At 55.5% G+C, this 26174-nt stretch overlaps 1 protein-coding gene across 4 annotated transcripts in view; it reads left to right on the top strand.

Moving 5' to 3' along the window:
• Positions 1 to 26174, top strand: part of AGAP1 (ArfGAP with GTPase domain, ankyrin repeat and PH domain 1) — a 411022-nt gene that overhangs the window by 221377 nt on the left and 163471 nt on the right. For all 4 annotated transcript variants that reach the window (XM_075529186.1, XM_075529185.1, XM_075529188.1 and 1 more), the window contains exon 10: positions 13037 to 13141. In XM_075529186.1, the coding sequence (XP_075385301.1) occupies positions 13037 to 13141 (105 nt within the window). The remainder of the gene's footprint in view (positions 1 to 13036; positions 13142 to 26174) is intronic.

Below are 26174 nucleotides of genomic sequence, written 5' to 3'. Positions count from 1 at the left end.
CCTTGGCGGTGTTGAGTGCCATCTCGCCAGTTCCGTCTCGTGGTGACCGCCCGGTCCTGCGCCATCCTCATCACCTTTGTGTTCCAGCCATGGTGGCAGCCGCTGGGTTCATCCATCTCGTTCTGGGTCTTTCTCTTGGGCACCGACCCCTCTACTCTTTAAAAAAGAAAAAGCAACTCACTGCCACCCAGTGAGTGCTGACTCCTAGCGACCCTATAGAAGCTTGATGGCCTTCTCCGGGGCTGTTGACCCCTGGTTTCCTCCCACTGCTGTGCAAGTCACCCTTGTAGCCGTTTCAGGTGTAGGCCTGCAGGGGGCTCAGAGGAGACCCCTTCAGGGTCAGAGGTATTGAAGCTGGGCAGGCGCTCCCTGGCTGAGGAGCTGGGGCGGCCTGTGGTGGGGGTGGGGACGGGGGCTGGTAGAGGGGTTGGTGTGAGGGTCCACCTTAGCCACAGCTCACTCTGGTGTGGGCGTGGCCAGTAGCTGGGGGCCTGAGAGGGCGGTGTCAGAGCACGGGTAACATCACCAGACAAGAAACAGGCCCTGGATGCTCAGCTGCCGACTGGGAGGCGGCTGCAAGTTCTGTCCAGGCCCCAGTACCTTGGAAGAAAGGTCTGGAGATCTGCTTGTGACCCTGGCCGCCCCAGCAGCCAGCAAGTGGGTGGGAACTTGCCCAGCAGGTAGACATCATTTCCTGGGTAGGGGATGGACAGATGGCTTATGCAGAAGACTCCCAGGCAGGTCAAGAGATAGACAAGCCCACAGTGTGGTCAGCTGGGCATGGTGGACTGCCTGGCCGGCTCCCATCAGTGCTCCTGCACATGGTTCCCACACAGCTTAATCAATAGCCGCCTCGCAGCCCCTCTCAAGCCAATGACTGCCTTCTAGGGTCATTGTGGGGAATAAAGATGCCCCCATGGGGTCTGACGGTGGCTGAAGAAGACACCCCCCCACCCTGCAGCCCTCACCCCCTGTCCCCGTGTGAGTTGCCAGCCTGTTTTTCAGGCATTCCATGGTGCTGCCCCCAGCGCCCTCCTTGGGGAGCACCTGGCTGCCTACGCCCTGAGTGGCCTCATCCATCCTGAACCCTGGGGGGTTTGTTTATGCTTCGAGCCTTGGGAGCGTCCAGGGGGAGGGTGAGGACGATGGCCAGAGCGTGATAAAGTGTCTCCGCTCCACTGAGCGGCCAGTCCCTGGGCACCGGTCAGCTCGAAGGGTGACTGAGCATCACTGGGCAACCATTTGGAGTCGATATTGTCATCTCGCCGCCTTGAAAATGCTGTGAGAGGCAAAGACGGGAGAGGAGAGCGGAGCGGGTGTATCTGGGGAAAAGAAGGCAGCTCTCTGTGGGGTTGTGAGCTTCCTAACCCTGTGTCTCTGCTTTTGATGAGGGGAGAACTTGGAAGCATTGGGGACTCCCTCCCCCGACACCCAGAATCCCTTTGCTCACACACCCATACCCACCACCCACCCCTACACCCACGTCCCCAGGAATCCCTTGGGGTGCCCTTCACCGTGGCCTTTCAAATATGGGCGCGAGGAAGCGACTCCCACAGCCTCCCAGCCTGGCCCTGTCCGCGGCCAGCGGCGGCCGGTATTAAAATGTGAAGTGCGTCGGCCACCGTGCCCGCGTGCCCGGCCAGCTAGCTGAATCATTCCCCCCTTTATTAGCGCAAATTACTGCTGCGCGCTGGAGAGGGGAGCAGTTTAGCCAATTACCGCCATTTGAGCTGGATTTGTGGATGATTAGCTCCTGGTCGAAGCTGGCCGGCCGGCTCTTTGAAGCCAGGGCCTATGATTCTCACAGCAGTGAGGTAGGAATTGACGCGGTTAATGACAGCAAGGTCGTCCGGGTGAGCTGACCTGCGCGGGGCGGGGGCGCGGGCTCCGCAAATAGGGCGCCCACAATAACCGTGTGCCTCCAACCCCGCCGTGCATAATCGGGCTTTGTGGCATTGTCTGAGCTGCTGACCGCTCAATTAGACTGGACCCTTTGGACCCCGCAGCCCGGCAGACGGGCAGGCCTGTTACCGACCAGCAGAGGAGAGGGGGTCACCAGGGAGCTGGTTAGAGATCCAGAATCTTCCCTCAACCTCCCTCCACCACCCGCCTCCATACACTGGGGAGAAGCCTCCTTTGGAATAATAATGGATTGTCTCTGAGAGGTTGGGGGGGGGGGGGGCAAACCGGATGGCAGGAAGAAGGAATTCTGGGAAGGGGCTTCCTCCAGTTTCCATGGAGATGGTAGGAACTAGTAGGAAAGTTGGGATGGTTTAGTGGCCCAGATGTGGTCTGTCCCCCGTGCCGCACACCTGGGCTGGCACCGTGTCTGGTTGGGGGTTGCTCAGTGTTGTCTAGGCTGGTTCCCAGCTGGAGGCTTTGATGTGCATGGTGGCCTGATTTTTTCCTTCACCTGCGTACAGCTGTGACTCAGGCTATGACAGCCCAGTGACATCATGCCACCAAAGGGTGGATGTGTTAAAAGGGTGGGTGAGCTCAGGGAACTAGGCTCATTTCGTTGAGGAGCAGCCAGTGCCCGGTATGCGTGTGAATGGCTCAGGCCCCTCACCAGGTGTCTTCCTGCTTGATCTGACTCACAGCACACATGGGTGCCAGGCTGGAGCCAACACCTCAGGATGTTCCCCACTTGATTTTCCACAGGGTGATTGATCACCATGGGCCTTCTCCTCAGGCATCTCTGCCTAGGGCCAGCCTTGGGGCCAGCAGCAGACTGCAGTCACTGCTGGTACCCCTCCAAATAGAATCGATAGGTACAACAACCACAACTCCCACCACCACCCCACCTCCCGTGTGAATTCTGACTGACAGCAACCCTGTAGGACTGAGTAGAACTGCCTTGTGGGTTTCCAAGACTGTCACTCTGCAGGAGTAGAAAGCCTCATTTTCTCCCAAGGTGGTTTCAAACTGCCAACCTTGTGATTCGCAGCCTACTGTGCCACCAGGACTCTTTGAAAGAGCAGTAGGCGGGACAATTACCCACTCTTCAGTGTGCTGGCACTGAGAGGTGAGCATTGGACTGCCAACTGCCCGGTGTATGTGGTTCAAGCCCACCCTCACTCCAAGGGAGAAAAACCGAGGCTGTCTGCTCCCAGAAAGACTTGCAGTCTCCAAAACCTTTGCAGGGTCATGGTGAGTCAGAATGGACCTGGTGGTAGACCCACCAAAAGATCTTTCCATCACCATGTATCATGATTCTTCACCAGAGGGGTCCCACAAAACTTAACACTGGAAACTATCAGACATGCACCAATTGGCAGTGCTTCCAGAGGAGCTAAGAAGCCCTGGGAGGAGGGGGCAGTGTAGTGGGTGACACATTAGGCTACGAACCACAAGGCCAGCCGTTCAAAACCACCAGCTGCTCCTTGGGGAGCAACGGGGCTTTCTGCCCTGGAGAAGTTCACAGCCTCCGCAATTCGACTCTGCCCTCCAGGGTGGCTCTCAGGTGGGAGGGACTCTGGCTCTGAGATGAGTTTTGGTTTAATGAGGTGATTAAGTGGAGTAATAAGTAATGAGCTGAGCTGTTCCCTGCCAGGCCAGCGATTTGGCTCACCCTCTGCTCCATAGGAGAGAGGCGCGACTTTCTCCTCCAACAAAGTTACAGTCCTGGAAACCCACAGGAGCAGTTCTAGTCTGTTCTGCAGGATTGCTGTGTCTTGGAACGGACTCGAGGGCGTTGGCTCGGGTTTGAGTTGGTTGTACAAGTGCTCACCAGGAGTTCAAAACCACCATCCGCTCCTTGGGAGAAAGACGAGACTCTCCACTCCCATAAAGAGTCTCAGAAGCCACATGGCAGTTCTGCCTTGTCCTGCAGATTTGCTGTGAGTCAGCATTGACTCAAGGGCAGGGAGTGCTGAGTGGCTGCCCGGCTGCTTAAAATTACACGGTAAAACCGTGCCCGTTGAGTGGAGTCGAATTCATCACTCCCCCCAACCTTCTGATTCGCAGGAAAGTGCTTTAACCACTATGCCACTAGAGCCCCTTAAACTAAATAAAAAATAAACAACCCTGCAGGACAGGGTAGAACTGCCTCATGGGTTTCCAAGACTGTGCCTCTTTATGGGAGTAGACAGCCTCGTCTCTCTCCAGAGGAGCGCCTGGTGGTTTCAGACTGCTGACCTTGCGGATCACAGCCCAACGAGTAACTACTATGCCACCAGTGCCCCTCTAAAGAATAAATAAAGGTAGGGAAATAGAGCTTACAACTGCTCAAAGGCAGACCTTGACTCACATCAATTATTTGGAGTAAATTCCAGCAGAAATACATGTCTGGTCACTTAGTCACCCCTTAGTTTCTGCGTCTTGGTTTTCCTTCCTTATAAACCAGAGGCAGGCACTCCCTTGGCAGGTGGCTCACGGCAGAATTCCCACCTTCTGTGCAGGGACACACGCACCCCGGCCAGTGAACCCCACACACAGCCCTCCTTCCTGCCTGTGATGGCTTGTATGTGGCTCTGACGCCAGATGGAGCTCCCAGGCCGAGGAAGACAGGCCTAGGGACCGGCTTCCAGAAATCCGCCAATGCAGGCTCCCGGCGCCACTGTAGAGCATGGCCTGATACAGTGCTGGAAGCTCCGTCGCTGGTGTTTCCAACACCGTCAGGGTCACCCAGGGAGGACAAGTGTCCATGGAGCTTCTAGGCTCAGAGAGCCCAGGAAGGAAAGCATGGAGATCTACATCCCTCCCCCCCCCCCCAATCAGCCACTGAAGGCCCTGTGGATCCCAGTGGTCATGGGGTTGGGCTGGGTCCTGGCAGATTTGGGCCTCATGGTACAGGGGTCCCCCCATGCCAGGCTGTTTCCACAGCTGTCGGATTTCTTGTACTTGACCCAGGGTGCCAAGCACGCACAGCAGAAGACCACCCATGCCCCACTCCAGTGTGCGCCTTCCCTTCCCCCTTTCTAATGGTGCGGCCTCACCCACCCAAGAGATACCCTTTGCACCTTTACCTGACACATGTGAGCCCCGATCCTACCCACTGCCTCCTATACTTAGGGGCCGTGTTAGAATGAGGTACTCGGTACGGATCTGAGAACCAGGTCCAGGTTCCTTGGGCACTGGCTAAAGATGCCGACCTCTCTCTGTGCCTGGCTCGCCATTCCGAGAAGCCACACGCTGACTGCCGTACGGAGGATCTGAAGGCCCCAGGCCATGCAGTCTGATCCGTTAGGTGGTGCTCATTCTCAGCCCAAGGAGAGCCCAAGTGTCACTTTGTTATCATTAAAAGCATTATCGTTTGTGAACCGATGTGAGTGTTTTGTAAAACGAGAGCCAAACTACTGTCTTTCTAAACTTGGTGGTCAGGAAACAACATCGGTGCCCCTCACGTACAGCATGGCGCCCTGGTGGCACAGTGGTTGCGTGTCGGGCTGCTGACCATTCAGGCCAGCAGTTCAGAACCACCAGCCTCTCTGAGACAGAAAGATGAGGCTTTCCACTCCCACAAAGAGTTACAGTCTCGGAAACCAACCGGGGCGGTACATGCATGGCCATGAGCACAGTCCACCATCAGGGGACCTAGGAGCCCTGGTGGCACCGTGGTTACACATTGGGCTGCCAACCGAAAGGCCAGCAGTTGGAAACCACCAACTGCTCCTTGGGAGACAGGGCTTTCTGCTGCTGTAAAGACTTAGTCTGGAAACCCCACAGGACTGTACCGCCCTGCCCTCCACAGGAAAGCCGGGCTTGTCCATAGACCTGTTGTTGTCACACCTTTGCACAGAGTGGCCTGCATCTCAGCAGGCCCCTCCCCTGACTCACCGGATCGAGACAGTCCCCACGACAATCCAGCCTCTCTCACGCACGCACGCACGGCCCCTCAAACTGGAAACGAAGACTGAGTGGCCTGGCGGAGACCCCCGGTCTCTGACAGCAGAAGGCGTCAATAAATCTCTGTTGGTAAATAATTGCTATCGAGCCGAGTTTTAATATAAATTTATGAGTGGTGTTTTATCACAGCTCGGGGCCGCAGCCCACACTGAGCGATGGACGCCGGCGAGTGCTCACATTCATTACAGTAACTTTGTAAGTTATTTAAAGCTTGTACACTTAACATTGCTCTTGGCTCTCTCTGACCTCCTGGGACTCGCAGACCGAGCGTGCACGTGCCTAATGAAGAGATTGACGCCCAGAGAAAACCCCACTCTTTGCTGCACTGGGCCATGAAGTTTCCCAAAAAACAACCCTGAATATGAGGGGAGGTGGGGGAGGCACGCAGTGCCTGCCAGGATTCGGGCAGAGACAGCTGCTGGGATTGGGACCTTTGTGCTGTGTCAGTGGATGAGCTCGGTGGCTGCAGTTAGGTTCCCAGGTACCCCAGAGTCCTTGTGTTTCTAAACGGCTGTGCAAACCGTCTAAAGCAGCGGTTCTCAACCTTCCTCGTGCCGCGGCCCTTTAATACCGTTCCTCATGTGGTGGTGACCCCCAACCATAAACTTATTTCCGTTGCTACTTCGTAACTCTGATTTTGCTACTGTTATGAATCGTAATGTGTTTTCCGATGGTCTTAGGCAACCCCCGTGAAAGGGCCATTCAACACCCACCCCTGCAAGGGGGTTGGGACCCACAGGTTGAGAAGCGCTGGTTTTAAGGTTTTGGTTCGGTCCGAAGGGTGCAGGGCAGCAGCTCCGGCATGGAGGTCGCACACACACAGCAGTCGCCACTGATGGGATGTTTGGTCATCCGCTGCTGGGCGCAACGAGGTCCCGGGTGTGGCGGACAGTCTGTGCCCCCTGCTCACGGGGAGATGTGTGGGTCGGACCCACCGCCACGGTGCTGTGGAGGGAAGACCTGGTGATCCACTTCCTGAAAGAACCAAACCAGTGGGGGAAGTGGCGTGAGCCTGGGCTGCATCACCAGAGGCAGTGGCTTGTCCTGATGGGGGGTGACCAGCTCGATCTCTTCTCCACTGGTGACTGTGTTTCTTTTCACTGGCCGCACCTTGGGGTAGGCCAGTGGGATGACCGCCGGCCTTTCTGTGAGCAGCCCGGGGCGCAGCGCAGCTTACGGAAGGAAGCACTGCCTGCTTAAGCACTGAGCCACCAGGGCTCCTCAGTCGGAAGACTCTTCCAGCTGCTCCTGCTGTATAGCTCCCACCCCTCACCCCACTCCATCCCCAGGACGCCCCAGCAGGGACCAGGTCACAAGGGCCTGATTCTGTAGCAGGGCCAGGAGGGAGAGGAAAGGTGGAGTTTCTCTGATGGCTCTTCCACACTCTGCCTGCCATGTCATTGAAACCAACACAGGCAGGGAGGGAGGGGAAGGAAAACGCTTCCTTCGCCAGCAGAAGAGGTTCCATGTGATTTCTCGAAGCTCTAAGGAGAATCCCCTTGGTTGCCTGGCCAGGCCCTCAGTGGTGAGTGCTTCTCTCATCCTTAATGCAGGCGGGGCCCTCGGGTTTCCTGAAGAGCAGAAGCACACACACTGCTGTCCTGGCTCAGTCTTCACCAGCCTTCTTAAAAGGTGCCAAGTAAAGAGCAGCCCTCCCCCCCACCCCCATCCCCAGAGGCACTGCATTCCAGAACTCTTTGTCTTTGGGGCATGTTGTCAGAGACCCCAAAAAAGCCCTCATGCCTTCAAGTCAATTCTGACTCATACTGACCCTAAAGGACAGGGTAGACCTGCCCCTGTGGGTTTCTGAGAGTAGAACTCTCTACAGGAGGAGAAAGCCTCATCCTTTTACCCTTGGAACAGCTGCTGGTTCCGAACTGCCGACCTTGAGGTTAACAGCTCAATGCATAACTACTAACCCACCCCTTCATCCCCCCCACACATGGCATCAGGGGCACACGCTGACCCCAGAGGTCCATTGCCATCACTGACGCCAACAGAGAAAGGCCTTTTCTTGCCTCAGATGGAGTTGGGGGGTTGGAGGAAAGGATGCCGTGGAGGAGTGCCCATCAGATGATGGGAGGAGCCAGCAGATGGCCTGGTGGGGGCAGTGGACTGTGATCAGTGGTGGTCAGAGAACGGTTATCGCATGGATACCAGGGGCCGCTGTGATGTGTACCCATACACCCACAGCCCAGGGGCCGGTGTGCCATCTTGGTCTTTGAGCCCTTGGGAGGAGGCCCGGGTCTGTATTGGCTCTTGTCAGGAGCATGTCGAGGGGAGGGGTAGGTCCTGTGGAAGTAAGAAAAGCCCCTTGTTGTAATCCTTTTGTCTTTTGAGCACAATATAGCCATGACCACCTGTGGTGATCTGAGGACTTCATGCCCCTCCCCCCTTCTCACTTTCTGTTTCCCAATTCTCTGCCTCCTCTTCTCTCACCCTGCTCACCGCTGCCCCTTGGCACTCCTGTGCAGGAGGGTGGCTTGCAGAGTGGGGTGCCACTGGGCACTTAATAGTGGAAGTTGGACTTGCTGACCCATGGAAGTGGAGCTGAGTGCCTCTGGGCTGAGGCTGACTGGAGTGGGGTGCCTTTGGGCCCTGAATTCAGGGAACTGGGTTGGCTGACCCACAGAGGTTGGGGTGCCAATTAGCAGACCTGAAACTTGGTCATAGGTCCTGGTAAACAACTCCCCTGGGCATTTCTCATGCACATTGCAACTGGTTAGCTTCTTTAATAAACCCCTATTCATGATTTTTCCCCCCTTGAGTTTCTGTGTGGCCATCACAATGAATATTAGAAAATGGAAAGGTAAAATACAACCCAATTCAACTCATGGCCATGGAGTTGATGGCCACCCAGAGACCCTTTAGGACGGATAGAACTGCCCTGTGGGTTTCTGAGACTGTCTCAGGAGTAGAAAGCCCCATCTCTCTGGGGGCTGTCTCTGGGCCACCAGGGCTCCTGGAAAGGTAAGATAGGAGGCCCTGATGAACTCAGATCCACCTCCGTCTTGTCATTGTTCCCACACAGACCTGCCTGCGGTGTGGTTGGATACTGAGCCATGGGGAGTGGGGTGGTGGTGAGAGCTCAGTTCCCCACTGAGTCAGAGCCACTGTCTGGGGCTGCCCCGATCCCTGACCAACCAGTTAGCCTGGTCTCTTTTATGCTTCTGGGTTTTGTTGACCTTTTCTTCCCACCCTACCCGGCTGGACCTTCTCAGGGATCCCTTTCAGAGCAGTTGGCAGTGGCAATACCAGCGGGCACAATTGAGTTCTTCTGGTCTCAAGGTCATGGACCCGATGTCCACGTGTCCTTCATTTTCCTGACCCTTCTTTCTTGGGGATGGTGAGACACCCTGTAGCTACTTAGCTCATGTGCTTTTAAGACCCCAGTCACTCCCCACTAAAGAAGGATACAGAGCACAGTCTCGGGGCTGGGTTAAGCCAAGGGACCCTGAGGGCCCTGAGACGATGGTCCAGAGGCCCCAGGCCCAGTGACTCTGTTCCTTGAGGTGCTTGGTTAAGGCGTTCTCCTAACTCTGCCCCCGTCTGCTCCACCACATTCACGGGGATGTTTGCAGCAAAGGCAAGTACACATGTACAAGCACCCGCTGTCCAACCTGCGTATACACAATTCATGGGTGCACGCCTGCTCAGCCTGCCTGTGTGTCGGTAGGTCAGTCAACTGTGTCTGTAGCAGGATCTCTCCTGGGTTCCCTTTAGTTCTTGTGCTTCTGCCCGTGTCTTTCTGGCCACCTTTGTTTCTTTCTGAGCTCCCTCTTCATGCATATTGCCTTCCCCTGCACCTTCTAGCCAGAGCTGCCCCTCCCCGCGTGCCCCTCCCCTTCTCACGCCTTTTCTGTGAACATCAGTTGGCTCATAGGATGTTTGTCCTTTCGTGGTGGGTGGGTTTCCCTCAGCATCCTGGCCTGCAGGCTCCTCACAGTGAGCAGTACAGCAGATCCACTGCTGTTCTTTCTTTAACAGTGCCTAGAACTCCAGGAGCCTGATGGCGCAGTGGTTATACACCACGTTGCTCTCTTCACGGTTGGCAGTTCAAACTCACCGGCTGCTCCGAGGCGGGAAGACAAGGCTTTCGACTCCCCTAAAGAGTTGCCGTCTCTGGAACTCACAGGAGCCGTTCCACTCTGCCGTAGGGTTGCTGTGAGCCGGCGTGCACCCAATTGCAGTGGGTTGGGTCTGGTTTCTAGTATTGCAGTCTGTGTATGAACCATGGTTGACTTATCCATTCCTCCACGGGTCGGCGAGTAGGCTGTTTCTGTTATCTTACTCTTGTGAACAAGTGCCCCATAGCACATGGATGTCCATAGACCTATTAGCATCTTGGCTCTTACGGGGCACAGTGGTTATGCATTTGGGCTGCCAGCCGCAAGGTCAACAGTTCGAAACCACCTGTCACTCCTCTGGAGGAAGATAGGCCCTCCTATCTAAAGAATTACAGTCTTGGAAACCCACAGGGGCAGTTCCACCCTGTCCTCCAGGGTCGCTGTGAGTCAGAATTGAGTGGAGGTGAGTTTGGTTTTGATTTGAATACCAAGTAGAGGAGCGCTGGGTCGCTGGGGTTGTGGAAGCGCCACGCCCCATCCCCTGCTGACAGCACGTGTCTAGCAGCGTGGGCACTTGTTTCTGTGGGTTTGGGCTTTGCTGGTCACGTGGAGTCAGATGTCTTGAGTGGCATCTCTCCGAAGGCTAGGGGTCTCGTTAGCATGCTTTCCACGCGTGTGCTGGCCACCTGGATGTGGTCTTCCGTGGTGTGTCTGTCAGCCTCTGCCCAGCTTTTCTTTGGATCCCTGGTCTTTTTCCTGTTGGCCTCTTGGTGGGTCCTTTTCTTCTTTTTAGAGACAAGGTCCCCTCGAAGAGATGACATTTTGCCCCAAAGCCAGTTCTTTTCTCATTTGGCACCCCCAAAACTAGGAAGTCCTCTCTGCCCATTCCCTAATTGGAATCCCCTTCTCCCCAGTCTTTGTAGCCCCCCCGCCGGGATGGGGGGGAAGGTAGTGATGAGTCTAGAATTAGCTCATGAAAGGAACCCCAGAGCCATGGTGGTGCTCTCTGCATCCACCCCGCCCCCCAAGCAACCCCCCCCCCACCAAGCGGGTCAGCTGTGGGCTCTGCGCTTTGTTGTCCCACCACAGGACAAAGCTTTCTAAGGCTGGGGGTATCTGTGATCTTCCAGTGACACCCAGGTGACCTCAGGCCCTGTATTGTGGGAATTCCATCTGAAATGGATGATGGAAAAAATGCCAACTTGTTTGAGGTTTTGTTATGCTAAGTTTAAAAATCTCAGGAATCCCACCAGGGAACACCCCCCAGTGGCCCTAAGCCTTTGCTATTTATTACTACACTGCTAATGGGGGAAGGCCATGCCCACTCCCCTAACCATGGGGCCAGCATGCCTGTCCCCTGGGTTTGTAACAAGGTGACCTCATCCTGGGGGTGGGGGGGGGTGCTCACACTCTCAGAAACCCTCTGTAGGTTCACTGTGAGTCAGGATTGGCTCTGCGGCTGTGGGTTTGGGGCTCTTAAGCATGTAACAGACAGGGAAAGAGCCAGACCGGGATCTTTTCGGTTTATTGTCAGTTGGGAGGAAGCAGGAGGTAGGAGACTGCTGAAGGAGAGAGACGGAGAATGCTGCCGTTGCCGGGAACTGAACTGGGCAGGCATTGGGTGTGCAGGGCCAGGCGGTGTGCACAGGGTCGATGGCACCTAATAACAGGCAGATGGGAAGGAGCCCTGGTGGCGTATGGTTATTATGCTTTGTGCTGCTAACTGCAAGGTCAGCAGTTCAAAACCACCAGCCACTCCTCGGGCGAAAGGTAAGGCTGTGTACTCCTGTCAAGCGTGGTAGTTTTGGAAACCCATAGGGGCAGCTCTCCCTGTGCCCCAAGTAGGGTTGCTATTGAGTCAGCATCCACCCGATGGCAGTGAGGTGAGGCAGGCCAGGAAGACCCAGAGTGGGGAGAGAAGTGTGGGGTGAATGTGTTAGACTCAATAAGTTGTCTTCACCCAGCAACACTGGGGAGCGAAGAGCAAGGTTGGCAGGAAGTTGGTCAAATCCCCAAAAAGAGACAGGATTGAATCCGCCACCCCACATGTGCCCCTTGCGAATTCCGAACAGTTGTCAAGAAATTCTAACAGGGTGTCGCTGAGAGGACAGCCGACTCCCAGCATTCATTCAGCAGATCCTGTCGCTCACGTTTGCCGATGGAATTGGTGTCCCTGTGTTGTTAGGTGCTGCAGTTGTTAGGTGCCGGGAGTCGGTTCCTTCTCTTAGCGACCATGTGCACAGCAGAACCGGATCTAGCCCGGCCCCGCACTGCCCTCACAGTTGCTCGGTTTGAGCCCGTCTGTGCAGCCACCGCGTCCCCGTGAGGGCCTCCCTCTTGGTCGCTGCCCCTCCACTTTACCACGTGTGACGTCCTTCTCCGGGGACTGGTCGCACCCGACAGCGTGTCCAAAGTATGTGAGCCTCCAAGGAGCACTCTGGCTGTGCTCTTCGGGACAGGTCTGCCTGTTCTTTTGGCAGCCCGTGGTCCTTTCGGTATTCTTCACTAGCCCCCAACTCAAGTGCTGCGTTTCTTAGATCGTCCTTATTCGATGTCCAACTGGCACACGCACAGGAGGCCGTTGACAACAGCATGGTTTGGGGCTGACACCCCTGAGTCCTCAAAGTGGCGTCCCAAGGCAGTGCGTTCATTAAAAGTCAGAAACGAAAGGATCGGGAAAGTCGTGTATTGATGTCTGCGGGAAACCTGTGGGGTCGTGTACGGTCATCGTCTGGGTGGCAGTGGGGTGAGTTTTCCAGGTGCTCTGGCATGAGCTTGTAACTCAGTGATGAAAACGTAGCACGCCATAACGTGTTGTGTTACACTTCTTGGTAGCACGTCGTAACCTGTTGTGTTGCACCTGCTGAAGGACTGGTCCACCTTTTGTATTTCCCTGCATCGCAAGCTCAGTTGTGTCCACACTGCGCGCCCACTGAGAAGTTGGTTTTGTGTACAAAGGAGGAGAGCAAGAGTTAGCAGCTGGAAGAGAGTGCCGTTTCCCTTTTTTTTTTTTTTTAAGGAGGCAGGGGTAAGAGGGTATTGTTAAGAGTCCCCAATTTCTGCCCCTCTGTCCCCTGTTGAACTTGCTCGACATTTAATCTGCGCTCGTTTCCCCCTTGCAGGGCGTGCTCCTGAAGCGAAGTGGCAAGTCGCTGAACAAAGAGTGGAAGAAGAAATATGTCACCCTGTGTGACAATGGCGTGCTGACCTACCACCCCAGTTTACATGTGAGTACCGCACCCTCGAAGCACTTAGCAGGCACAGACCTCGGCTCCTCCCCACCTCGACATATACACACATCCCACCCCACCCCACCCTCCCTTTCGTCCCTTTGTGAACCTGACGGCCCAGCTTAGCCTCCCGCTCAGCCATGAGATAGACCATCTCCTGCCCTTGCGGCTCTGCCCTTGCCCTGTGTGTCCCCCTCTCTCCTTTTCCCCGAGCGCCTCTCAAGGCCCATGGAGGCACCGTCGCAGGGTGGTGTTGAATGAGCTTCATGGCAGGTGGACCTCCGTCCATCTCAGTCCCTGGACACCAGCCACAGTCCCACCTACACCCAGGAGGCGGCCCCCATTGGCCAGGACACAAACCCGGAACTTGAGTGGGAGTCAGGACCCCAGCGTCTTAGTCAGATCCCAGCACAGGGCGTTGGTGGGGCAAGAGGGGCCCCCCCTCTGATGCAGTGGCTGTGGTGGTGCTGGCATTTCCTATGAGATTCAAACGCTGCGCTTGACCCTTCTGAGAGGCTGACCTGCCTCCCCCTGCTGGCTCTCACTGTGAGCCTGGAGTCTCGAATGGAAAGCGATGGGGTTCTTCTGAGCGGCCTCCCAGCAGTCTGGGATGGATGGAGCCTGGCTGGCTGGAGATCTGATTTAGAGAAACGTCTAGCTGGGCTGCCGACCTCAAGGTTGGTGATTTGAAGCTAGCAGCTGCTCCTTGGGAGAAAAACAAGGCTCTCTGTTCCGTGAAGATAGGCAGCCCTGGGCCTCCTCAAACTCAGCCTAAGACACTCGGCTGTGACAGATGGACACAAAGCAACACGTGAGTGTCGTCTGTGGCCAGCGCCTTCTGTCCTCTGGGAATTGTACATGAGGGATCCCTGACGGGGTGGGAGGCCTAACCCTGAGAAGGGAAGTGGCCCTGTGGGGGAATGTGGTCCAGGTGGGCAGGGGCAGCCCCACCTGATGACAAGAGACCCGTCTTTGCTCCGACGGGGACCTTCGGGGGTACCTTGAAAAGGCAGCCAGTGATAAGGCAGTGCCCTGACCCTGGAGAGGGTAGCCTTCTTCATCTGCCACCACCCAGGGCCCCACTAAGGAGACCTGAGCAAGGGGGCAAGCTGGTGGACCATGCTGTGCCCTGGCCTGGAGCTCATGCTCGGTGTCCTCCTGGGCTTCTCAGAGGGCCCCTGGGTCAACCATGGGCAGGGCCCTGTTCCCCATGCAGGGCACGATTTCCCTGCCCTTCTTGTGTCTGCTTGACAGGCAGCCTGGCATCCTATCCTGTGCAGCGTGGGGACCTGCCCGTGTCAGTGCATGGCATGGGCAGTTCTGACAGGTGGCCGCCTTGTCCACAGACAGACCCCGTCTTGGGGCACCTGGGGGGCAGATGGTATGGTTTTTACCAACTGGAGGCTTGGGACAACCCCACCTCAGCCAGCCCATGAGTGCCGAGTTTCCGACTGCCTGTGTCACTTTGTGCCCTGCCACCACACCCCGCACCCCACCCTTCTCAGGGACCCTGCAGAGCTATGTGTCAGAGCCGACCATCTTTGCAAATGTCGCTCCCGGGCCACTCAGAGACCAGTGTGTTCGAGGGGTGGGGTGCGTGATGTCAGCTGTCTTTGATGCCGTGGTCAGAAACCAAACCAGCAACGTCCTCCAGACCTGCCTGTGTGCACTCCGGACAAAGGTGCTGCTAGGTCCTCTTCCTGCGCCATCTTCTCGGCCATGGGTCAGCTCGGGTCCACTGTTGTTGCCACCGGGTACCTGTGTGCCGTCCACTCTACGAGCTCATACAGGTGTACCTCGGTTGGTTTTCATAGTCTGCGGCCATGGGGATTCTGGGTTTCGGCAGGCATACTGTCTGGGTTTATGAGTTTGGGTTATTAAAGCCACTTCCCACCACTCGTGAGGTCAGCCGGGCCACGCTGTCTTGCCTATGGCTCTCATGCTGGCAGCCAGGCCACCAGTGATCCCAGTCCCAGCAGGATCCCCAGGGTGGACAGAGCTTCCAGACTAAGACGGACACGGAAGAGAAGGACCTGTGGTCTACTTCTAGGAAGCATTGGTCAACGAAAGCCTTCCGCTGTCTCAGCAGGGCGCTGTCTGATGTTACTGCGCTGCTGGAGAATGGGCCCTCGGGTCCGAAGGCACTGGAAGGATGACTGCCTTCTTGTTGCAGGCTGGGCCTGGGTGACGCCGAGGTCCCTCGCCGTGTGTGCCGTAGGGTCCGGGAGGCCATCGCATGGCTTCTCTGCCCTACGGTCATTGTGTCCGTGAGTCACAGCTCACCCTGGAAGGGCACTAAAGTTGCATGGGTTGTCTGTCCTCAAGTTCACAGGCTATTCTGCTGATGGGGCCCACCTCAACCTGGGAGGAGACAGCTGCAGGCACCCGCTGATCACTGGAGCATGGACTGCATGGGGTGTGACTCCAGGGACATTGGAACTTGCCAAAAATTCAACAGTCCACACTTCAAGAGCTAAGCATTGGTGAGGTGCAATGGCCCATTGGCTGGTATGGGGTATGTTGAATCCGAGAGCCGCATGGTCTGCTCTGCCAGGGAGGATACATTGAAGAGGGATAGCCAATCAGGTTCAGTTTGGGGAAAAACACGTCAAGGTCTGTCTCTAGTGTACAACTCTGTCCACGATGGGACCACATGTACAACACCAACACAGAATACTCAGTACCACATCTGCTATTCAGACTGATGCGTCAACCACCGATGGCCAGCGATGGAGAGGGAAGATTTTCACCAGCTTCTGCAGTCCGGAATCCAGTCTGGAATCCTCTGGGCATGTACTCAAGATGCGTTGATAATTCCTGGAGACGGGAATGTGAAATTGAGAGAAAAAGGAGGAAGGATCCCTAGCTGGGAACCGTGTCCTTCAAGCTCACTGCCATCAACTCGATGCCAACTCACAGGGACCTTATAGGACAGGGTAGAACTGTCCTGTGGGTTTCAGAGGCTGTAGCTCTTTATAGGAGTAGAAAGCCCTTTCTTCTGAGGAGCGGCTGGTGGTTTTGAATGACTGACCTTGAGAATTGCAGCCTAACACATAACCGAGTGGAGATCACATGATAGACTTAGACGTGACCAACAGCCGGTACGTTGTGAATGCCTTTTGCCTTTTCTCAACAATGCACGAGGTGAGTTCCCAGGAGACCCCTCCAGGTGAAAGGCAAGGTCAATCCACTCCATCTGTGACCAGAGGCGATGGGGAAGGTCAACATCATCAGCCGAAACAAAGCCAGGGGCCAACTGCGAACAGACTGTCAGTTACTCATGGGCGAGATGGAGCTGGAGAAGGTTGCCAGAGTGCAGCCTTGAGTAGCCCCTGTCTGACATCCGAGGCTGTCAGGCCAGACTGACGAGAGAAACCAATCCAGGGACACTCCTGCATTCATATAAAAGAAAGAGCTTTATATCAAGAAGCTTGATCAGGAAAGCATCCCAGTCCAACACTAGTCCATAATTCCCTCTCCAGGACCACACAGTCATTGCACCATTTGCAATGATGCAAACTGCAGGGAAATCACAGGCCGGTGGGTGAAGATTTATGGATCCAATGGCGGTGGAAGCACCACGGTTCTGAGGTCTCAGCAAGGCTCGACAACAGGAGGGTGAAGTAGAGAGGAGGGAGGTTCCCAGGACACTCCTTATGAGGAGGTGTCAGGGTAACCAGCCCCTGACACCATGGGGTGGGGGGGCGGAGGAGGGGTGAGGCGTGTGTGTCCATAGGCGCAATTGTAGGGCAATAATATGTAAAGACCATAGTGAGGTCACAGAAGAGAGGAGAGAGAGAAGAGAAAGTAAAATATAGGAGTCAGACACATTGTATGGTAGCATACTCACCTCCTGGACAGCCATGTCTCAGCAGCCAGGTCTGCGCAGAGAGTGGGCGGAGGAGAGAGAGTTATTTCTAACCAAGGCTTATATATACTTGGGGGCGTGCAGGTACCCTGAGTACAGGTAACGACCTATGTCACAGGATTGTAGTACCACAGGCCATACAGCAATGGGAGGGGGCGATCTAGGGGTGTACAATGCAATAGGAAGAGGGATTAGGGCTACACATGTGACAAGATGGGTGGATCCTAGATTCAAGATGGCAGCCTGACCTTGACAGTCCTTGAGCTACTGTCTTGTTCTGAGTTCTCCAGGGACACAATCACTATCCTTATCAGTAGGATGTGAGATCTGATTTCTCTGGATGGCTGATGGCTTCAGAGAGATAACTTCTAACTAGCTTGCTTCCAAATGTGCTTCAATTGTTTACAATGTGTTGCAAGCAGTGCCCTAGGTCTGACATATCTTTGGGGGAGACAAGCTGGGAAAAGGCCTTGCCCACGAGGAGGTACCATCAGGCCGTGACCTGATGGGTAGGCTAGACTCCACCCCTACACTTTTGTATCTTCAAGTGGGCACAGCATTATGTAAGTACCACAGAGGTTCTCTCAAGAGTAAACGTGACTCTTCAGTGAGCATGGAGAGACCAGCCCACTGGGGAATGGCTTTCAAGGCATTATCCTAAAAGAAAGTATAAAGCCAGTTAAAAAAAAAAAAAAGCAGGAAAGAAGGGGAAAGATGAAAAGGGACATGGGAAGAATCTGTGATGCTTGCTCTGGGAGACACAGTAGCTAAAGCAAATGGAAGAAACGGTGTGCTCGAAGGGGAATAGGTCTCAAAGACAGAGTATTATGAGATGGGCAAAAACCTCGAGTCTGAAAACCAGGAGGGACCGCCCCACCTGGCACTTCTCAAGCTAAAAGAACCGAAGGGAGAAAGCCAGACCGCAAGTTGTCGCATTGGGCAAAATACCCGTGCAGGAGGCGATGGAAGCTAGAGGGAATGCACAGAGTCCCTGTACCGAGAACTAGTCGATGTTCATCCATTTCACGGGCTAGTGTTTGACTGGAACCGATGGGCCTGCAGGAAGACGTCTGAGCTGCACTGAAGGCGTTAACCAAAAACAAGGCTCCGGGAATCAGAGGAATAGCAGTTGAGAGACTCCAGCAAAGAAGCCCAGAGCTGGAAGCTCTAGCTTGTCTGTGCCAAGAAATGGGGAAGCCAGCCACCCGGCCAACCCTACGAGAAAGATCCATCTGTGCCCATTCCAAAGAAAGCTGACTGTGCGGAATGTGGAAATTACCAAACACCACCATTCATAGCACATGCAGGTAAGATGTTGCTGAGAACCATTCAAAGCCAGGTGCTGTAGTATAGCACCAGGGGAGCCCCACAAATTCCAACCAGATTCAGAAAGCTACCTGAAATAAATGGATGTCAACACGGATGGCAGGTGTATCTTGGCTGGAGGCAGAGCAGACCAGAAGGATGTTTCCCTGTGTCTTATTGGCTAGGCCAAAGCACTTGGCTGTGCGACTCACAGCAAGTTATGCGTAACATTGATGAGAAAGAGAATTCCTACACACTTTGCTGTGTTCCATCCAAAACCTGCCCGTGGATCCAGAAGCAGTCGTGCGAGCAGGACAAGGTGATCCTCGGGCCTTAAGCATCAGTAAGGAGTGTATCCAGGTGGCTCCCTCTCCACTTATGTGGTCTGTCTGCTGAGCAAAGAACCCAAGAAGTGGGACTGGGTGAAGAAGGGCGTGCCATCAAGGTGGGAGGAAGACTCACAACCTTCAGCCTGTAGAGGGCAGACACAACCTTGACCGCCGAAGGAAAGAGCTCGGGGCCCCTAACGATGAAGATGCAAGAGCCCAGCCTTCCCTGTGGATCCCATCTCAGTGTAGCGAAAGCCAGCAGCCCTGCCACTGGTCCCGTAAGCAGCGTCATGAGGAGGGGGGAGACTGAAGTGGCCAAGGAGCCCATTTCCCTTGGGTCCACAGTCGCGCGCACGGAAGGTGCCCGTATGAGGTCAAAGCACGTGGGTTGCACTAGGCAGGTCGACTGCACAGACCGACACCCCTTTCAAAGATTAGAAAGTAAAATGTCACTTGGTGTAGTAAACTCACAAGTTGATGTCAGCACATGGCGAACCTATAGGGCAGGGTCAAGTTGTCCCTGTGTATTTCCAAGATCGTAACTCTTTACTGGAGTAGAAAGCCTTACCTTTCGCCCTTGGAGCGGCGAGTGGTTTTGAACTGCTGACTTTGCTCAATGCATAGCCTGTGCTACGAAGGCTCCTTTGAGTACTCAGGTGCACCATAATAAAATGGGTCTCTGGGGCGGATTTCGACAAGCAGAGCGATGCTGTGCAGGTGCCCCCCTTGTTCTGGTTGTGGGAAACATACAGTGAATGTGGTTGTGGGTGCCAACTTCTCTACAAGGGAGGGGACTCCTTCAGAACAGCCCTCCTCACAGCGGGGGCATCCCCTCTGGGTGGGCCACCATCTGTGTGTACCCCTGCATGCACGTGCGGGCTACACGGTTGGCGCACCATCATGAGACACATGGGTACATGTGTGTGGGGGGGGGGTGTGTGCACTCGCACACGTGTGTGTGTGTGTGTGTGTGTGTTCCTCCCTGCCTAAGACCTGCTGAAGCTGAGTGTCTTTTAACGTCGAGGGTCTGGTCACCCCTTGCTGGACACGGGACTCATGGTCAGAATGTCCATAGCAGAGTGTCCGTCCACAGCTCAGGGTTCTGGGGAGACACACAGGAGCCCAGCTGCATCTGCTATTCTGGGGCTAAAGTGACGAGCCCTTGGCGGTGTGGCGGGCCTGCTCAGGACAGGTTGGGAGGGAGGACCGAGCCCTCGTGTCTGCAGATGCCATGGTGTCACCTGACCACGCTGCTTGCCCCTGATGGGAGCATGGTCAGTGTGAGGCCTCGATGGTGTCCCCTTCAAACAGTGCTCTGTGCTCCGTCTCTTCCCCAGGAAGGACTGGGGGCAGCTGAGGACAGAACAGGTACCCCTCCATGTAACAGGAAGGTGACAGGAGTAGAAAGCCACGTTTGCTGCTGGTGTGAGAGGCTGTTCTGTCAGCTCTGACTCGGGGCCCACCGGAAAGGCTTGCTGCCCTGTCCTGCACTGCTTCACACTGCGTCCTCTTGCCTTGGGATCCATGCAGTTTTCATTGGTTTGTCAGAAGAAACCACCAGACCTTAGTCTGGAAGCTCGGAGGAAACCTGCCCACCGTGGGTGACCTGCCAGTGTTGGGAATACCAGGTGCGTAGCGTGATTCAGCATCACGGTGACACACAAGCCACCAGAGTAAGACCCGCCGACCAGTGGTCTCCAGAACTCCCAGCCATTGAGTCAGTGCCGAGTCCTCGCAACCCCCTGTCACTGTGGACGGGAGTAGAAAGCCGGGTCTGCTGCTGGTGCTTTTGAACTGCCTACCATGCGGCTCTCAGCCCAACGAATAACTGCTCTGCCCCGTGGCTCCTCACCGACAGACACTGAGTGGGAAGCAAACGCCCACTGGCATCGGTTGGATTCCAGCTCACGGCGACCTGGCAGCATGGAGACGAGCTGCCCTGGGAGGCTTCCCGGGCTGTCCCCCACACAGAAGCAGATGGCCCCGCGTTTTTGTCCCATGGACCTGGGGTGTGCTCGAACCACCGGCCTTTTGGCCAAGGGGTTCACAACAAGCCCCTGAATCCCTGAGAACACGTTAGGTGGCATCGTGTTGGTTGTGGGTCCCAGCGACCCCGGGCACAGCGGGACAGTCCAGCATTGCAGCCACCGTGTCCATCCCTCTCTGCTTCTAAGGAGTGGCCCTGATGTCTGTCTTCCCAGGCAGATTTGCTCATTCCCCTGCTGTCTTAGGATGGTCCCTACTCTTGGCCAGCACCCGAACTCATAGCCTCCATTCTGCCAGGCTCGGCCTCGTTCATCACTTTGACAATTGCCAGACCCACCCGCCACGACCCATCTGTCAATTCCCACCCATCGTGGTGCCGGAGGGCAGGGGAGACAAGCTCTTCAGGAATTCTACAACTGCCCATCTTTGTGGGAACAGACAGCCCCACCTTTCTCCCTCGGTGCAGCTGATGGGGTTGAACCTCTAACCTTGCAGTCAGGAGCCCTGTGCTTAGCGCACCCCACCACAGGGTCCCTCCGTAATCACCAAGCTTCTCTTCCCTCCCACTGGCTACTCCCTGGTGGTGTAGTGGTTACTCGCCGGGCTGCAGACCTTAAGGGAAGCAAGACGTAGTTCTCTCGATGCCCATCATGACTCATGGTCTGGAGAACTCACAGGGGCAGTCCTGCCCTGCCCTAGAGGGGCGCTCTGAGTCAGTATTGACTCAGCGGCAGGGAGGTTGGTTTGGGTTGGTTTAGTAAACACCCCTCAGTGGTGGAGAGGGTTCCCCTCTCCAGAGGATGAAGGTCACGCCCTCCCCCATGACCCACCAGGCCCTGCTTCTGCTCTTCCAGAGACTCTCCCGCCTCACCTTCCCCACATCCAGGTGGTCCCCCTCGTCCTCCCACTGGTGGTCTCTGGATGTTGCTTCTGGAAGAGACAGTCTCGTGGGAATGTTCTTTCCCGCCCCCCTCTCTGCACATCTCTCTGTTAATAAATGTTGCGAGATAGAACAAAGAGCCCCAGTAGAAGAAGCAGGGCTGTTAACTGCAAGGTCAGCAGTTCGACTCCACCAGCCTCTCCGAGGGAGAAAGAAGAGGCTTTCTACTCCTGTAAAGACCTACTGTTTCATAAACTCGCGGGGGCAGCTCTACCCTGTCCTCTAGGGTCACTGTGAGTCAGCGTGGACTCAGTGGCAGCGGGCTGCTTACTTGGCCAGAGTGTAAGGAAAATCCAAATCTTCACAACTGGACCGATGGACAATGCCAGGCTAACCAAAGACAAGGCTGAAACTGTCGAGTCGCCCGTGTTGCTGTAACCCGAAGTTGGCACTCACCAGAGCAGAGGCAGACAGGAAATCAGGATGTGTCGCACATCAGCGATGCACAGACCTTGTTAACATGCTGACGGGCAGCGTAGTCCCTGTGAGACCTGAGGTGCGCCTGGCCTTCACCATGCTACGTCCATCATCCCATGCACCTGTGAAAGCTGGCCTCGGAATGAGGAAGTCAGCGGGGCACTGGGGCCTTGAGGGATGGAGCTGGGGAGGAATATTGAAAGTACCATAAATGCCTCGAAGAACCCTGTCTTGGAAAAGGGCCAGCCGGATTGCTCTGTGGAAGCAGAGCTGGCGAGACTTTGTCTCACGCGCTTTGGAGTGTGGGGTGGGCTCAGTCCCTGGGGAAGGACATCATGCTTGGCAAGGTGGAGGGGAAGGCCCTCAGGAGAAGGAGGGAGATGAGCATGGACGTGCCATTGTGCCAACAGCAAGTGGACAGAGTAGAATTGCCCCCGGCGTGTGCTAAGCACCACTCCTTCCGGTTCCTTCTTAAGCATCACTCATGTGTGGGTGTCTCCTGGAGGATGCAGGGCCCATTCGAGGGTCTGTGCTTGTGGTCTCTCAGGCTGTTTCCCCGACGGCTTCTCCCCAGAGACGGTGGCTATTCAGCAGGCTGGTTATCCCGCTGGAAGGGACATTGCCTTGTTGAATGAATGAATGTTTGAATGCACAATTAGTCCCGATGCTGATGGTGGCCCCTTGGGGCCAGAGCTGTTTACAGTGGACCACACATACAGAACCGCCACCGGGAACCAGGAGCCTCCGTCTCCATGCTCGCTTGCGTGTGTAGCCTGTGGGTTTGAATTGTCAAGCGTCCATCGGGTCTGTGGGCATCGTCTATCAGCACACACAGCATGGCGTTTCAGATGGTCCTTGGTCATCTCGTATGCCTGGCAGGGGGTGGAATTGCTTTGTTACCTTTCACCGTGGGTTTTTTTGAGAAAAATGTAGAAAGTACCTTGGACAGGCTGCCAAAAGAACCTACAAACCTGTCCTGGAAGAGGTGCGGCCAGAGTGCTCGCTGGAGGCAGGGACGGCGAGACAATCCCACGTGCTTCGGATGTGTTGTCAGGAGAGGGCAGTCCCTGGAGAAGGGACATCCTGGTTGATCTAGTGGAGGGGCAGCAAATGTGTGGAGGGCCCTGCACAAGTTGGATGGACACTGGCTGCAGCGAGGTCCCGGACATGAGAACGGCTGGGGACTGGCACAGGACCGACCGGGCAGTGTTTTGTTGGGTTGCCTGCAGGATTGCTATGAGTCAGCACCGAACCACAATAGCAGTCGTGCCTGGAGATTCTTGAAGAAGACTAAATCCATCCCGCCCCATCTCTCTCTCTCTCCCTCCCTTCCTTCCCCTTCCCCCAGCGGCCCCCAGAAGCGGCAGTGGATGCTCTGTGGGAGAGTGCGGAGGTGGGGGGTCCCCAGGAAACATTCTCCGCCATCCTCGGAGAAATTGCATGTCATTATGCTGTTTTATAAATACTCCCCTGCACGGCTCATAGCCCGATTGCCCGCTTGGCGCGAGGGGCCGGGCGCGCGGGCGGCAGAGGCCGAGGAGGGCGGCTTCCCAGGTGTGCCTCACGGCCCCAAGTGGCAGCCAATCAAGGTGCGATTTATGTTCATTAAGCGCTTGTCAAAACTGAAAAATCTTTCTAATCAACAGCCATCTAGCGGCGGCCCCTGGGTGGCTGGGAGCACCACGCGGCTGTTTTCCTGCCTGGACGAGGCCTGCAGCCGCCACTGCCGCCGCTGCCGATGACATTAGGCTAAGCTGGGCGGCAAATGAACCGTGTCTTATTTAGGTGCCACTCTGGTGGCTGCGACGGCGACTGCCCCGCGGGGCACTGGGTACCGTTTTATGGCTTTAAAATTAGTGTAGCTGCACACTTGCTGCAGGGCGCCCGCCAGTTCTGCCTTTGAACTCAATAAGCAAAGGGAAGGGGGGATGTTTGCTCCCCTCCCCCACCCTGCCCCTTGCACCCCCCTCGCCACCATCCCTCCCCCCGTTTTGCATCTTAGCAATTTGGTTTTGCATCTTTTCCAGACGGCGGTTTGCAATAAAAATGTCTGACGACCCTGTGCAGGCACCCCCCTCCCCAAAGAAAAAGGAGGTGGGAGGGAAGGTAGCCAGTGTCGTCACAGGCAGAGGCTGATGTGGGGCCCTGAGCAGCAAACTGAAAAATCACTTTGCCTGTGGTTTAGCTTGTGGGTGGTTCCTTCAGATGAGCTCGCCACCTTCACCTCCAGAAACACGCCCACACACACAGACACTCACACACAGACACACACACAGAGACACACTCACACACAGACACATAGAGACACACACGGGGACCCAGTGTTTCCACACCATCGGAGGACACGTGAGAACCAGCTTGGGGTGGGGGCTGGTATGCTATTTAGCGACAGGCCCTGGAACATGGTGGTCAGCACCTCTGATTTTGTGGGTGCTAGTCAGTCACAACTCCTGGGACACCACCCCAGGGAGGGAGGGGGTGGAGAGGGTTTTCAGGGCTGGGATATTGATGGGCGCAGATGACCACCAGGTCTGGCTCCCACAGAGTACTGTGTGGCTTCGAACTACTGTGAGCAATCCAGGGTGTACCTGGGGTCCCAGGAGTGACTAAACACCACTGCCCCCCACCACAACCAGAGGAAGGAGCTGTGAACAGCCCCCTGCCCTCTCTCCCAGACAGAGCACAGTTAATGGGGAGTGGGGAGTCAGGAGTGAGTGACCTGGTTTGCAGGTGACTGGTGGGTGTTGGGCTCAGGAGGGCAGAGTAACGTCCGTAAATGCACCAAGGGTCCGTAATTGCATACTCAGGGACTCGTGCGCCCGCTCAACGCCGGTGCAGTCCTAAACCTCCGTGATGGTCAGGTGTTACCCTGTCTTGCCTGCAGTCATGGAGGAAAGGCCTGGCTGTGGGGGGTGTGGGGTGGGGGTTGCTCCAAGGGCACATGGTGCTGTTTATTCTCTCAACGTCACCACAGGAAATAGGGGAGAAGAGCCCACCTCTTGGCCGTGAGTCACATCTGCCTCACAATCAACGGGACAGAGCAGGGGTGCCTCGCTGGGGTTCCCAAGGCTGCTATCTACACGGAGGCAGTCGGCCTCATCAGCAAGGGAACGGCTCTTGGATTCGAACCGCTGATTTTTGGCCAAGCAAGCCGAGTGACTTTAACCAACGAGGGCTCCTTCCTCGTCAAGTAGAAAGCCTTCAGAGACCCTGACAGTTCTCCAAGCTAGTAGACACCCTGTGTCGGTCATGGTGTCTGAGCTCTGACCTCTGGCCCAGTAATTTTAAGTGACATTTTCATTATGAAAGGAGTAGGTTACATGCTGCTAACCACAAGGTCAGCAGTTCGAAACTAGCAGCTCGCTCTGAGGCTTCCTACTTCCATAAAGAGTTACAGTCTCAGAAACTCATCGTGTCAGTTCCGCCCTGATGTGAGTTGGCATCCCCTCCGTGGCAGGGAGTCTGGTTGGTTATTTGATAGCCAAGGAATTGAGGCCAAAACATAAAACCACCCAATGTAACAGGCTAGGATCTCTGGAGCAGCTAAACCAGTAATGTACGTGTGTGTGTGTGTGTGTGTGTGTGTGTGTGTGTGTGTGTCTGTCTGTCTGTCTGTCTGTCTGTCTAGAAAGAGACACCAAGAAAGGGCTCACACTGTCGTACAAGTGGGTAAGGCCAGTCCAGCTCCAGTCTGTGGGTCGGATGTCAGCTAGAGGCTTCTCCTGACCTCTGTAGCTGCAGGGGCCGATGAACAGGAAGCAGGGGAGTGAAGCAGGAGGACCCCAGGCTGGTGGATGCCACACTGAATATATCCCAGGGTCACAGTCCCCCGATGGCTCCTGGGGTCAGCAGACCCCATGTGACAGTGAAACAGATGCAGGATCCACATCCTGGGATCAAGGAGGCCTAGTGGCATAGTGTTTACACGTTGGGGTGCCAACTGTAAGGCCAGCAGTTCGAACCCACCAGCTGCTCCTTGGGAGAAAGACAAGGCTTTCTACTCCTGTTAAGAGTTACAGTTTTGGAAACTCGCTTGGGCAGCTCTGTTGTGCCCTGTCCTGTAGGGTCACTGTGAGTTGGAATCAAGTCGATGGCAGTGAGCTTGGGTTTTTGATTTTTATATAGTCCCTGAGCTGGCACCCAGGTAAGCACTTTGCCTGCTGACCGAAAGAAAGGCTAGAGGTT

The sequence above is a fragment of the Tenrec ecaudatus genome, chromosome 13 (assembly GCF_050624435.1).
Source record: "Tenrec ecaudatus isolate mTenEca1 chromosome 13, mTenEca1.hap1, whole genome shotgun sequence".
Taxonomy (NCBI): Eukaryota; Metazoa; Chordata; class Mammalia; order Afrosoricida; family Tenrecidae; genus Tenrec; species Tenrec ecaudatus.
The sequence above is the reverse complement of the archived record's forward strand: the minus strand, read 5'-3'. Positions and strand labels throughout refer to the sequence as shown.